General features: G+C 40.4%; 1 protein-coding gene across 1 annotated transcript in view; it reads left to right on the forward strand.

Annotated features, from left to right (window-relative positions):
• The window catches only part of SPMIP7 (sperm microtubule inner protein 7), a 48,326-nt gene that overhangs the window by 13,323 nt on the left and 20,422 nt on the right, over positions 1-14,581 (forward strand). The window contains exons 4-7 of the mRNA XM_005278559.5: positions 1,394-1,532; positions 3,788-3,855; positions 10,931-10,972; positions 11,501-11,608. Of these exons, the coding sequence (XP_005278616.4) occupies positions 1,394-1,532; positions 3,788-3,855; positions 10,931-10,972; positions 11,501-11,608 (357 nt within the window). The remainder of the gene's footprint in view (positions 1-1,393; positions 1,533-3,787; positions 3,856-10,930; positions 10,973-11,500; positions 11,609-14,581) is intronic.

Consider the following 14,581-nt stretch of genomic DNA (forward strand, 5'->3'; position numbering starts at 1 on the left):
CATAAATTTATATGATAGAACAATACTTCATAGCTCATCTTAGATGTGCTGGTACTAGAGGCTTTGCTGTCCCTTTCACTAGCAGTTACTTAATCATATTATAACCTCTTTAATGTCTTCTAACCTTGTAAACAACTGTCCTCCCTAGAGTGAGTGTATTATCATTTTTGCTTAACATAATGGGCTAATAGCAGGTTGCGTATGTCTTTATTCTATGCTGAAAATCTAACACAAATGTTCCACAAATCCTGGCAGCCAGAACAGAATTCCATGGACCACGCTGATGGGATACACAGATGGGTTTGTATAATGTTGCTTGAAAAGAAACAACATGCTATCCCAACTAGGACATGCTTCTTGTCCATAGTTTTCTCTGAAAAATGTAGCTAATGATGATTTACACTTACATGCACATTTTAATCTGTGGATGTAAAGATGCATGAAAAAGGTGGGCATATAGGAATAGCACCACCTTCCTAAAAGCTTACCCAAACACCTAGATCTGATTCTTTAGGAAATGTTCCAAGGTCTTCCTCTTTAGAAAACCTTTCCATCATAAATGATACAATTCAAACACCCCGTTTATGGCCAAACCTCTGCTAATTCTCCAGCTTCTCCTCTCCCCCGCCCAAAAACCCTAACCCAAGCAGAGTTTTGACACCAAAAAGAGAGATGTGCCAGAGATTCCATGAAATCCATTAGAGATTTTGCTATTCCTGTTTTTTACATGGAAGATGCGCATATACTATGGTGGTGGACGACAGTCTAAAACCTTAAGATAGATAGGTACTTTTTTTTTTTCCCAGAGAGGCACTGTGGCTTAGTAGATGAGATTCTGCACTGTCATCTGAGACCTGTATTCTACTCCCAAACTCTGCCACCGACTTCATCCAATCTTGGGCCTCCTCTGTGGTCCTTATTTACTCCATTTGCAAGATGAGGAGATATGGTATTTGCCTTTTGTAAAGGAGAGGTGGGAAGTGTGGAGCCTGCTAAGGGCATTCAGTGGAAGAGAAGATCTCCTGGCTTTTAACTCAATGCTCCTTCCCATAAACTAAGGGGTATTTTGGTAAGACAAGTATGGCCACTTTAACTAGCTTTAGTGACTCACAGTGTGCCAAAAATTCCTCTCCCAGGAGGCAAGTTTTTGTCATTCATTCTCTTTCACTGAGCATCAAGAAAAAAAAATCACTCTTTCTCTGCAGTTTCCTGAAATATGTTCTCATGTGTAGATCCAATATGTTAGCAGACTATTAGGAGATTGCATTACAAAATCTAATCCTCACATGCAAAGTACATTTTAATCCCCTAGTTATACATGTCACACCATGCATCACTTATAATGATTGTTTTAAATATGTTCCTTTTCTTCTTCTTTTTATGAATGGTCTAGAGCTTATGAAGAAGTTCCTTGGGATAAGATATTACCACCCAAAATCCCACAGCCAGAGTCAACAGTAGAAATGATGGCTGATCCCATCTCCCAGTGTTTTACAATAAAGAGATACAATCCTGCGCCAGAAATAAGCCAAGTCAGTGAACCTTTTTTTTAAATAACAGTTTGTGGTTTTTGCTAATGAAATACAGCACAAAGTATGGCCTGCAGGTCACATTAACCTTTCAGAAATAGGCCCAAACCAATACCCTATATCCAAACATCCCCATAGTTTGGGAAAGTCCAAAACTGGATTGTGACTTGATGGCTAAAGCCTATCTTTTGTTTTGTTACTTAGGATGTGACAAAGAAAGGGGTTAGTAAATGAGTCAGTTCATGAGAATTCAAGGATGTGAAACTGGAGCATTTACAAGCCACAAAAGCCATTTACTGCAAATCCAATGCCCACTGAAGTCAATCAGAACCTTTTCTTTAGAGCTGGGTGGAAATGGGCAATTTTCCATTAAAAATATCAGGGAAAATGGGGAAAAATAGTTTTAGTTGAAATTTTCTACAAAAAGTTTTGACTTTCCATTATTTCAATCGAAAACATTTTTTTTTTTTTTTTTGGTTTGGAAATGCTGTTGTGGTTTTGCCGTGTTGGTGGTTAGTTAAAATTACATGTGCTCTAATTCTCCTCTATAACTTGGACCCTCTCACTGTACTACATCTTCCGAGATGCACCACAGTCTCTCCTCCAGGTTATGTCATGTCTCAGGCATCACTCACCACGGTGCATTATGGGAGATGTAGTCTGAACAAGGAGCCCATCCCATAAAAAAGAATTTTTGACCAGACTTCCTTTTTATTGATTTCAGCATGCGTTGGATCAGGCCCATAGTTTTACCTCACCTATATTTTTAAGAAATATTAACTGTAACATAATATTAAAACATATAGTCCCCTTTATTAGAGTGAGACAGGATTGGATTGCTTAGGGGATTGATAATGAAATATAGAGACTTTCACCACTGTGGTCCCACTCTAAATGTGGTGAAGAAATTATCTCCTCTGATTACCGCTAAAAGGCCGGTTTGAACTGGGTCTCCATCTAGTTCCCAGTGGCCAAATGTTCAAGTGACAAAAAATGCCATCACAATTTATTCTAATTGGCTCCATTAGCAACCAACAGAGGCCAAGTTTTGAATTGACATGAGTGTAAGCTATTCTCTCACCCCGTCAGGACAAGATTGAGGCACTTTCGGGTGCACAGTGTGGGAAATTTCCTCCCTCTGCTTTACACACAAAACCTGTAGCTTATTTACCTCGCAAGTCAAGTAGATTGCATGCAAATACGTCACAAATCAGAAGACAAAGTGCCATGAGGCATGCATCAGGCTGCTTAGAAAATCAGTACCAAAACTATGGGATTAATGCTCACAAATGCAAGGATGTTTCCTTTAGTTTTCAAAAGTAGAAAGCAGGGTCACAGTATTCATAGAGCAAACTCTGCCACTTGACTCAGAAAGCAGCACTTCAGCTGGCTTCACAGGGACTGGCTTCTTTTTTCTCTTTTCTAAATTGTTAAAAAATGTGTCCTAAGGTCACTGCTATAATATCTAGAAATTGCCTGAGGACAGAGGAGTTTATTTGTTATAACCTAAATAACTGACTCTTTCGAGGGAAAAGTGCATGAGAAACACAGTTCATTTTGGAATCTTCCTGTCAGGAATCAGGGCCTGCAGCAGAGCTAGTCTCCTTGAAGCCTGATCAGTGCAACTGGCCTGCAGCAAGCTGCTTGATTAGCCATGCAACCTGACTGGCTGCAGAGGCCAACAGGCTGGCTCTTAGGCCAGCAGCAGCCACAGCTTGTTGTCTTCTCAATACTCCTGCCCATCACTGTGTCTGCTCCTGTGTTACCTTGTTCCTGCTGCTCCTGCCTTGCACCTAGCCTTGCCTCTGTCCTTCCCCTGCCTTGAGCCTCTCCTGGCCTGATACCCTGCTTGCTCCAGTTCCTGACCTCCAGTTTGACCCTTGGCTTTGGCTCCTGATGACAGACTATGGCTCTGACCCTGGCCACTAGGCTAGACTGCCCTTATCCCAGTTGGCTGACACGTCCAATATGTTAACAACTTGATCTGTTTTCCATTCAATTTAGTCAGGTCTCTCTCTCTCTCTCAAAAAAAGAGAGGATTCAAAACTTCATATTATTTGGTCTAGACTCTACACTACATTTTGGTTGTCTAATTAAGATATTTTGGAAACTAAAGCCCAGTCCTGCAATTGGATCTGCACAGGCCAGCAGATCTGATTGCAGGATTGGCACATAAAAATATATCGGGCTTACCTAATTAAATGATATTGTGTTACACAGAGTTCATGTTTCAAGAAATGTTCTGATTGTGATTCTAGGTTGTTGGGGGCCTCTGGGACAGATTTCAAACAAGATCTTTTACTTCACCACAAAAACCAATTGATTTGTAAGTTTCTTTTTTATATTTTTACAGTTTTATTGTCTTTTAATCATCATGGTTCCTTTATGGATCTCTCTGTGTATGGTATAGTTCTTTTTTCAAATATAGTTACACGGATGTCATCTGAGCTTGCAGTGATTGTACATTTCACCAACATACTGTAATCAGAAAGGTTAAAGATATTCCATTAATAATTTTATTGAAAATTATATCTGAGATCAGGCTTCCTGTGGGAGGATTAGACATGAAAATGTGACTAGAGAGGTTCCCAGTAGCTAGTTACTGTATAATAGCTGCACCTCTGACTTTTTCATTGACAGGTGCGTTTTTATTGTAGAGATTTTACAAATAGCATATATTTACAAAATCCAAGACTTTGTCCTTTTTTGTAGTGTTAGAAATGATCTCAGAATGCATTTCAGCTGAACAGTAGGGGAAGAAAGGGAAAGATTAATAGGGATTCAGAGGGTGAGTCAGGGACAGGTAAAGAGAGGATGGGAGGTGAGCCAGGGACAGATTAAATAGAAGACAGTAAGGTGAGGCTGGGAGGGGAAAAGACAGGTCGGCAGATTGAGAAGGGAAGGACAGCAAAGCCCTAATGTGTTGGATCAGAACAAGAGGGACAGAGTAAGAGAGAAAGAGCAAATTCAAGCCTGATGTTAAATTGATATATCTCTCATTGAAGTCCATGGGATTTGAGCTTCCCTCTGAAGAGCAGCTCAGTTTTTAAAAAGCTTTGCCACACCGTGACTAAAGCAGCAATTACACTAGTCTACAATTTTTGAGAAGTCGTCTGCTTCAGAGATAAAATGTGCTATTTATTATGTATTTTGATGTGCTGAATTCAAATATGACAATTAAAACAACTGATTGGCTACTGTTTCTAAGATATTTAAGTTTTTACATTTTATGTCTATGTATATTGTGTAGATAGTAGAATTTTAATCATAAATTATAAACTTAGGTCTTTTCATGTGTTTATGGTTGCTTTACATGATAATATTTCACCTGTCCTGTTTATGTAACACTTTAAAAATCAGCAAGAGGGTTATATAAATAAAATTTATTATGAAACAAAAGGCAAAAAACTATTATGTACATAGTTTAGTTCTATTCAGTGTCTACAAGAGACAAGCCAAGAAGCGCCGAGTATACATTAAATGGAGCATCTCTTGTCACTGTCCAGCAATAGTCTGCAAGCATTGATGGGCTCCATTTGCCCTGATAACATTTCTCCATTGTTGCAATGTCCTGGTGAAATCGCTCACCGTGCTCGTCGCTCACTGCTCTGCAGTTCGGTGGAAAAAAATCTAGATAAGAGTGCAAAAAATGTATCTTTAGTGACATGTTGCAACCAAGGCTTTTGTATGCCTTGAGGAGGTTTTCCACCAACAACCTGTAGTTGTCTGTCTTCTTGTTTCCGAGAAAATTGATTGCCACTAACTGGAAGGCTTTCCATGCCATCTTTTCCTTGCCACGCAGTGCATGGTCAAATGCATCATCTCGAAGAAGTTCACGACTCTGGAGGACCAACAAAGACACCTTCCTTTATCTTAGCTTCACTTAACCTTGGACATTTTCCACGGAGGTACTTGAGACTCTCTGCTGAGGGGGACGGAGGCGCCCATCTGTCACCCTGACATTTCATCTCGGGAGGTATGCTGCCTGCCGGGAGCCCGTATCCGAGACGTTACGGAGGCATTGTCGAGGATTATCCAGCCCTCTGACTACTACCCCATGCTACTCATCCATGTGGGCACAAATGATACTGCGCGGTGTGACACTGAGCGGATCAAGAGTGACTACAGGGCTCTGGGAATACGGGTGAAGGAGTTTGGAGCGCAGGTGGTATTCTCTTCAATTCTTCCTGTCAAAGATAGGGGCCCGGGCAGAGAAAAGATGCATCATGGAGGTGAATGTCTGGCTGCGAAGATGGTGTCGCCAGGAGGGCTTTGGCTTCCTAGACCACGGGATGCTATTCGAGGAAGGACTGCTAGGCAGAGATGGCATTCACCTTTCAAGGAGGGGAAAGACCCTATTTGGACACAGACTGGCTAACCTAGTGAGGAGGGCTTTAAACTAGGTTCGACGGGGACAGGTGAGCAAAGCCCACAGGTAAGTGGGGAACATGGAGACCGGGGAGATGGGTCGGAAACGAGAGGGAGTGTGGGCTATATTGTCAGAGAGAAAGGAGGGTCAGGACAAAACTGGGAGGAAAGATCAAACCAGTATCTTAGATGCCTATATACAAATGTGAGAAGTATGGGGAATAAGCAGGAAGAACTGGAAGTGCTAATAAATAAATACAACTATGACATTGTTGGCATCACTGAAACTTGGTGGGATAATACACATGATTGGAATGTTGGTATGGATGGGTACAGCTTGCTCAGGAAGGATAGACAGGGGAAAAAGGGAGGAGGTGTTGCCTTATATATTAAAAATGTACACACTTGGACTGAGGTAGAGATGGACATAGGAGACGGAAGTGTTGAGAGTCTCTGGGTTAGGCTAAAAGGGGTAAAAAACAAGGGAGATGTCATGCTAGGAGTCTACTACAGGCCACCTAACCAGGTGGAAGAGGTGGATGAGGCTTTTTTTAAGCAACTAACAAAATCATCCAAAGCCCAAGATTTGGTGGTGATGGGGGACTTCAACTATCCGGATATATGTTGGGAAAATAACACAGCAGGGCACAGACTATCCAACAAATTCTTGGACTGCATTGCAGACAACTTTTTATTTCAGAAGGTTGAAAAAGCTACTAGGGGGGAAGCTGTTCTAGACTTGATTTTAACAAATAGGGAGGAACTCGTTGAGAATTTGAAAGTAGAAGGCAGCCTGGGTGAAAGTGATCATGAAATCATAGAGTTTGCAATTCTAAGGAAGGGTAGAAGGGAGAACAGCAAAATAGAGACAATGGATTTCAGGAAGGCAGATTTTGGTAAGCTCAGAGAGCTGATAGGTAAGGTCCCATGGGAATCAAGACTGAGGGGAAAAACAACTGAGGACAGTTGGCAGTTTTTCAAAGGGGCACTATTAAGGGCCCAAAAGCAAGCTATTCCGCTGGTTAGGAAAGATAGAAAATGTGGCAAAAGACCACCTTGGCTTAACCACAAGATCTTGCATGATCTAAAAAATAAAAAGGAGTCATATAAAAAATGGAAACTAGGACAGATTACAAAGGATGAATATAGGCAAACAACACAGGAATGCAGGGGCAAGATTAGAAAGGCAAAGGCACAAAATGCGCTCAAGCTAGCTACGGGAATAAAGGGAAACAAGAAGACTTTTTATCAATACATTAGAAGCAAGAGGAAGACCAAAGACAGGGTAGGCCCACTGCTTAGTGAAGAGGGAGAAACAGTAACAGGAAACTTGGAAATGGCAGAGATGCTTAATGACTTCTTTGTTTCGGTCTTCACCGAGAAGTCTGAAGGAATGCCTAACATAGTGAATGCTAATGGGAAGGGGGTAGGTTTAGCAGATAAAATAAAAAAAGAACAAGTTAAAAATTACTTAGAAAAGTTAGATGCCTGCAAGTCACCAGGGCCTGATGAAATGCATCCTAGAATACTCAAGGAGCTAATAGAGGAGGTATCTGAGCCTCTAGCTATTATCTTTGGAAAATAATGGGAGACAGGAAAGATTCCAGAACACTGGAAAAGGGCAAATATAGTGCCCATCTATAAAAAGGGAAATAAAAACAACCCAGGAAACTACAGACCAGTTAGTTTAACTTCTGTGCCAGGGAAGATAATGGAGCAAGTAATTAAGGAAATCATCTGCAAACACTTGGAAGGTGGTAAGGTGATAGGGAACAGCCAGCATGGATTTGTAAAGAACAAATCATGTCAAACCAATCTGATAGCTTTCTTTGATAGGTTAACGAGGCTTGTGGATAAGGGTGAAGCTGTGGATGTGGTATACCTAGACTTTAGTAAGGCATTTGATACGGTCTCGCATGATATTCTTATCGATAAACTAGGCAAATACAATTTAGATGGGACTACTATAAGGTGGGTGCATAACTGGCTGGATAACCGTACTCAGAGAGTTGTTATTAATGGTTCCCAATCCTGCTGGAAAGGCATAACGAGTGGGGTACCGCAGGGGTCTGTTTTGGGACCGGCTCTGTTCAATATCTTCATCAACGACTTAGATATTGGCATAGAAAGTACGCTTATTAAGTTTGCGGATGATACCAAACTGGGAGGGATTGCAACTGCTTTGGAGGACAGGGTCATAATTCAAAATGTTCTGGACAAATTCGAGAAATGGTCTGAGTTAAACAGGATGAAGTTTAACAAAGACAAATGCAAAGTGCTCCACTTAGGAAGAAAAAATCAGTTTCACACATACAGAATGGGAAGAGACTGTCTAGGAAGGAGTATGGCAGAAAGGGATCTAGGGGTTATATGAGTCAACAGTGTGATGCTGTTGCAAAAAAAGCAAACATGATTCTGGGATGTATTAACAGGTCTGTTGTGAGCAAGACACGAGAAGTCATTCTTCCGCTCTACTCTGCTCTGGTTAGGCCTCAGCTGGAGTATTGTGTCCAGTTCTGGGCACTGCATTTTAAAAAAGATGTGGAGAAATTGGAAAGGGTCCAGAGAAGAGCAACAAGAATGATTAAAGGTCTTGAGAACATGACCTATGAAGGAAGGCTGAAGGAATTGGGTTTGTTTAGTTTGGAAAAGAGAAGACTGAGAGGGGACATGATAGCAGTTTTCAGGTATTTAAAAGGGTGTCATAAGGAGGAGGGAGAAAACTTGTTCACCTTAGCCTCTAAGGATAGAACAAGAAGCAATGGGTTTAAACTGCAGCCAGGGAGGTCTAGGTTGGACATTAGGAAAAAGTTCCTAACTGTCAGGGTGGTTAAACACTGGAATAAATTGCCTAGGGAGGTTGTGGAATCTCCATCTCTGGAGATATTTAAGAGTAGGTCAGATAAATGTCTATCAGGATGGTCTAAACAGTATTTGGTCCTGCCATGCGGGCAGGGGACTGGACTTGATGACCTCTCGAGGTCCCTTCCAGTCCTAGAATCTATGAATCTATGAAAGCTGCTTGTGTTTTGTCAATGGCCTTGACAAAGTTCTTCATCAGACCCAGCTTGATGTGTAAGGGTGGTAACAAAATCTTCCTTGATTCAAAAAGTGGTGGATGCTGAACACTTTTCCTCCCAGGCTCCAATGACTGTCAGAGTGGCCAATCTTTCTTGATGTAGTGGGAATCTCTTGCACGACTATCCCATTCACAGAGAAAACAGCAGTACTTTGTGTATCCAGTCTGCAGACCAAGCAAGAGAGCAACAACCTTCAAATCGCCACAAAGCTGCCACTGATGTTGGTCATAGTTTATGCACCTCAAAAGTTGTTTCGTGTTGTCATAAGTTTCCTTCATATGGACTGCATGAGCAACTGGAATTGATGGCAAAACATTGCCATTATGCAGTAAAACAGCTTTAAGACTCGTCTTTGATGAATCAATGAACAGTCTCCACTCATCTGGATCGTGAACGATGTTGAGGGCTGCCATCACACCATCGATGTTGTTGCAGGCTACAAGATCACCTTCCATGAAGAAGAATGGGATAAGTCCTTTTGACGGTCACGGAACATGGAAACCCTAACATCACCTGCCAGGAGATTCCACTGCTGTAGTCTGGAGCCCAACAGCTCTGCCTTACTTTTGGGTAGTTCCAAATCCCTGACAAGGTCATTCAGTTCACCTTGTGTTATGAGGTGTGGTTCAGAGGAGGAGGATGGGAGAAAATGTGGTCCTGTGACATTGATGGTTCAGGACCAGAAGTTTCATCCTCTTCCTCGTCTGACTCAAGTGAGAATGATTCTGGTGCATCAGGAACCGGCAATCCTTCTCCGTGGGGTACTGGGCATATAGCTGATGGAATGTTTGGATAATGCACAGTCCACTTTTTCTTCTTTGACACACCTTTCCCAACTGGAGGCACCGTGCAGAAGTAACAATTGCTGGTATGATCTGTTGGCTCTCTCCAAATCATTGGCACTGCAAAAGGCATAGATTTCCTTTTCCTGTTCAACCACTGGCGAAGATTTGTTGCACAAGTGTTGCAGCATATGTGTGGGGCCCACCTCTTGTCCTGATCTCCAATTTTGCAGCCAAAATAAAGGTGATAGGCTTTCTTAACCATAGTGGTTATACTGCGCTTTTGTGATGCAAAAGTCACTTCACCACAAACATAGCAGAAGTTATCTGCACTGTTCACACAAGTACGAGGCATCTCTGCTCGCTTTGGCTAAACAGAAATGTGTCCCTTTGCAAAATCAAACACTGACAAATAAAAGAGCACAACACTATGATTTCTAGAGCTGATATAGGGCAATTTGTTCAGCAGAGTGATGTAAGCTTCGTTATGATTGCATCATCCATGACTTCTAGGAATAACATGATGCAATTCAGATCATGTATGACGCAATACCAGCTTCAGATTGCATCATTCATTGTTTTGCCTAAAAAGCAAGTACTGTCCAAACCCAGTCATAGATTTATTCATAGATCCAGTCAAAGATGTATTTTAGTCATTTCTGGTTTAAATTGAGATCCCTTCCCTTTATAACTCACTTATCCTCCGCCATTCCCAAGTCAAGGGTCATATATACTGACCCAATAGCATATCTTGAAAACTAGAGCCAATCAACAATTTTAAGCATCATTTTCGTTCTCAGTGACCCAGAATTAGTAAAGTTTGACTACATTTATTTCAGAAGCATTTTGGCTGTAGAGCAGTGTTATCTGTGATATGGTTTGCAAACCCAGAACTCTGCCTGCTGAAGAGGGACTTTAGCATCTGTGCCAGCCCCCCCTCCCCCCCACACACACACTACTTGATTTTGAGCTCCCCCCACCCCCGTCATTCCAAAAGCAAAACTTGGACTTGCTTCTGCCACTCCTGTGAGTCCTCAAAAGTAGGTCTCTAAGTCACTTCCTCTTTATCTTTTCATGTTTGCTGCATAAAAAGTTTGCTTAACATAGTAATCAGGTAAATCAATTCCATCTTTTTTCTAATAACTAATATATCTTGTATTTTTCTTAACAGTGTAAGCCCAAGCTCTCGAACTCAACATATTCCTCTCTACACGTAAGTAAAGATTTAGCAACATTATGTATTTTTTCAGTTTTGATTTAATGCAATCAGCCCATTTGTCTCATCTTCCTAATGCAAGGTTTGCAGCTTGACTATTCTCGACTTATTCTTGGGTAACTCCACTGACTTCAGTGGAATTGCTTTCATTTACAATAGTGTGAGTTAAGAATGAGGCTCCATTGTGTCCTCATCTCAAAGGTATCATACTTTACTGTGGCACAGAATAAGCGTCAAAGAAAAAAATAGGGATGACAGATGTTTCTCACGTTACTTCCAGCTTTCCCGAAACTGATCACTGCACATATGTGATAGAGTTGTCCCTAATTATATGCTGCTGGTTCTGTGTGTTTGTTTTTGTCTTGGGACAGTACTGCACAAAGGATAGTTCATCTCCATGTATTTTCTTGTGGACCATTTTAATAAATAACTATAGATGTGGAGCTTGAAGTATGATTCAGCTGCCTCTGCCAGCTGTCTTATGAATAATGTATATGTCTTTGCTTTTCCTTTTTATCCAAACAGTGGCTGTATTGGTGCAGAGAATTTTGAAGACCTAGACAATGCCAGTGTAGATGTGATTACTCTTGGCAGTGTTCGAACTTCAAAACCTCGCTACACAAGAACTGCTCAGTATGTTGCCTCTATTACCTTGCTTTACTATAACTACTGCTGGAGTTCTAGTCATCTTGAAAAGAAGAAAAAGGCCCGAGGTCCTGGTCTTGCACAAGAAAGGACATAGGATTTTCCCTATCCTGAATGGAAGGACCTGTATGAGGGTCTATTGCACAAGTGATATTGTTGGGTTTTAGGTACCAGAGGGTTTTCACTTTATGGCTCATTGAGCACACCAAAGGCCATTACAGTCAAAGGAAAGATAGCCGTTGATTTCAATGGCCATTAGAGCACAACTTCACGGCACATGGATCAATGCATTTGAGCCAATATAAAGGACCATTCTGTCTGGATACATAAAATATAGTCACAGCAGCAGCTACAAGATGATGGGGGATTTTGCTAATAGGATTATCTTGTACAGTATGGCAAACTTTACCCTTCAGGTTTGTGTTAGATTATATCTCCCACCTGCAGCCTAACCTATGAATAAATTCATCACAGAACCCTAGGGCTTGATTCTCCATTGCTCTATTCCAATCTGGTGCTGAACAGTGCTACTCATTTTAGTAGAGTTGAAGTAGTGTAAAACTGGAATAACATTGGCCCTTCAGAAATTCAGAATAGATCTTTTTCCATCTTTCAGAAATTTGATGCTTTTTCAGATTTCTTGCTTTTTCTTTCTCTCACCTCTTTTTATTCATTATCCAAATTAGACTTCCTATGGTACAGTTATTCCTGAAACTGCTTTAATAAGCACTTCAGGAGAAAATGAAGTTAAGCAGAAGCTTCTGTTTTCATTAATTTACAATTCTATAGATGGGTTACTTTGGAAAAACATAAGTAAATTAGAGGCACCTCTCCACCTCATTAATTCCTGTGTTTCACCAAGTGTATATTCTGTTGGATAAGAATCATTATGGCAAATATCATACTGTATGTCTGCTTAATACCGTCACTCCTTTGCTGGCAGATATTAGGGTAATGAGATTGATTCCCTATGGAGGAGAAATGAGTGACGTGGATTCTGGGCGTTTTCTTGTAACTATTTTACTCCTTTTCATGGAACGTTTAATTGATATTTTGCTAAATGACCTTGGCTTAAATATGTAAAGAAAAATATCTTTGTGATTGGAAAACATTTGTAGTAATGTAAGTTAAATATGTAAATTCATATCCATCTCTCAGTAGTGTGGTGTTATCCATGATACTAGAACATGTTTGTAATAGCCTACCCACAGTTGTCTGTCAAAAGGTGTAGACTACTTATGATAGTGCCTATACACCACTGTGTCTTTATAATGTGTTATTTATGGTCCAGTGGCTATGGAACAATGTTTGGAGCCAGAAAACATTATATATAAGGGATTATATATTCCTTCCTTTGCAGTTGATCCACTAGGGAAAAACACTTAGGACCAGATTTACAAAGATGACTTCAATGGAAGTTAGGACTTAACCTGCTTAGATGCTTTTGAAAATCCCACTATGCATATATCTGTGTGTTTAAGTGCCTAAGCACCTGTCTAAATCTGGCCAATAGGGCCTCGCCCACATCTAATGAGTCAATTGAAAGACTCCTCCCATTAATTTCAATGAAGTTTTGGATGATGGCCTCAGACCCAGTTTTTCACAAGTAGTTTCTACGTTTGGATGCTTCTGTTTTCGGGTTCCCAACTTTAGATATCACCGGCTTGATTTTCAGAGGGACTAAACATCCAGAACTCCAGTTGAAGTCAGTGGGAGCTGCAGGGAACTGCAGTGGGAGCTGCAGGCACACCGTACCCTTAAAACCAATTTCTAGGGCCAATATTTTCAAATTTTACTTTCCAAAGTTAGGGTCCCCAATCCAAAGTCCACTGAAGTCTTGAAGTATTTCTATTAATTTTAATGGGCTTCAGATAAGGCTGACGCTGAGCAATTCCCACTGATTAAAATAAGAGCTAGAAATTGGCCCTAGAAGTGCTCATCACTTCTGAAAACAGTCACTTATTAGGTGTCTAAATATGAATAGTTGGGCCTGATACTAAGTACCTGAGTTAAAAAAATTGTCATAAGTGTATAAAGTTGGACACCTAATACTACTGCTAACTATTATCTTCCTAAAGCTGTAAACCTTTCAAGGCAAAGATTTCGTTTTTACCATACTTTCAATAAACATAACAGGATAAAATCCTGGGAGAAACAAGTATAAGAACTCAATAGTTTTGGAGAAGAATGTAGCAGTTTATGTACACTATCCCTCTGCATACATAGGATACATGGCTATATAGCTGTGTTCTTTTGTGACATGCACAGAATCACAATATTAAACAGATAAGTCAAATCACATCAGACTCATTTAATACGACGTCCTTAACAAAATCACTACAAGGAGATGTTGAATTTTCTGAGGCATACTACAAGGACAGCAATTTCTGGAATTCAGCATTCCGTTTTTTCTGTGGGGGGGAGGGTAGTAAGGAAAAGTCCAATCCTAAATTAGTATACAACTGACTATTACTGTGTTACATTGCAATATTAATGAACAAGTCCATAGATAGCAAAAAAAAAAGGCATTGTTTCTGAATAATAAGTAGCAGTCCTAGAAATCTGTTTGCCATGGGGAAAAACACAGAATTTGCATTTTTACAGAGAATCTTTAGTTTTTACTTTTTCTGAAAAAATGAAAACATATTAACTAAATTTTACTGAAAGTTAGAGTGACCATATTTCCCAAAAAGAACAAGGAGTACTTGTGGCACCTTAGAGACTAACAAATTTATTTGAGCATAAGCTTTCGTGGGCTAAAACCCACTTCATCGGATGCATGCAGTGGAAAATACAGTAGGAAGATATATATACACGGAGAACATGAAAAAATGGGTGTTGTCATACCAACTGTATCGAGAGTAATTGATTAAGGTGAGCTATTATCAGAAGGAGAAAAAAAAAATTTGTAGTGATTAGAGTCGTTACAGTCGTTTTTCTCCTGCTGATAATAGCTCACCT

The sequence above is a fragment of the Chrysemys picta genome, chromosome 2 (assembly GCF_011386835.1).
Source record: "Chrysemys picta bellii isolate R12L10 chromosome 2, ASM1138683v2, whole genome shotgun sequence".
NCBI classification, from domain to species: domain Eukaryota; kingdom Metazoa; phylum Chordata; order Testudines; family Emydidae; genus Chrysemys; species Chrysemys picta.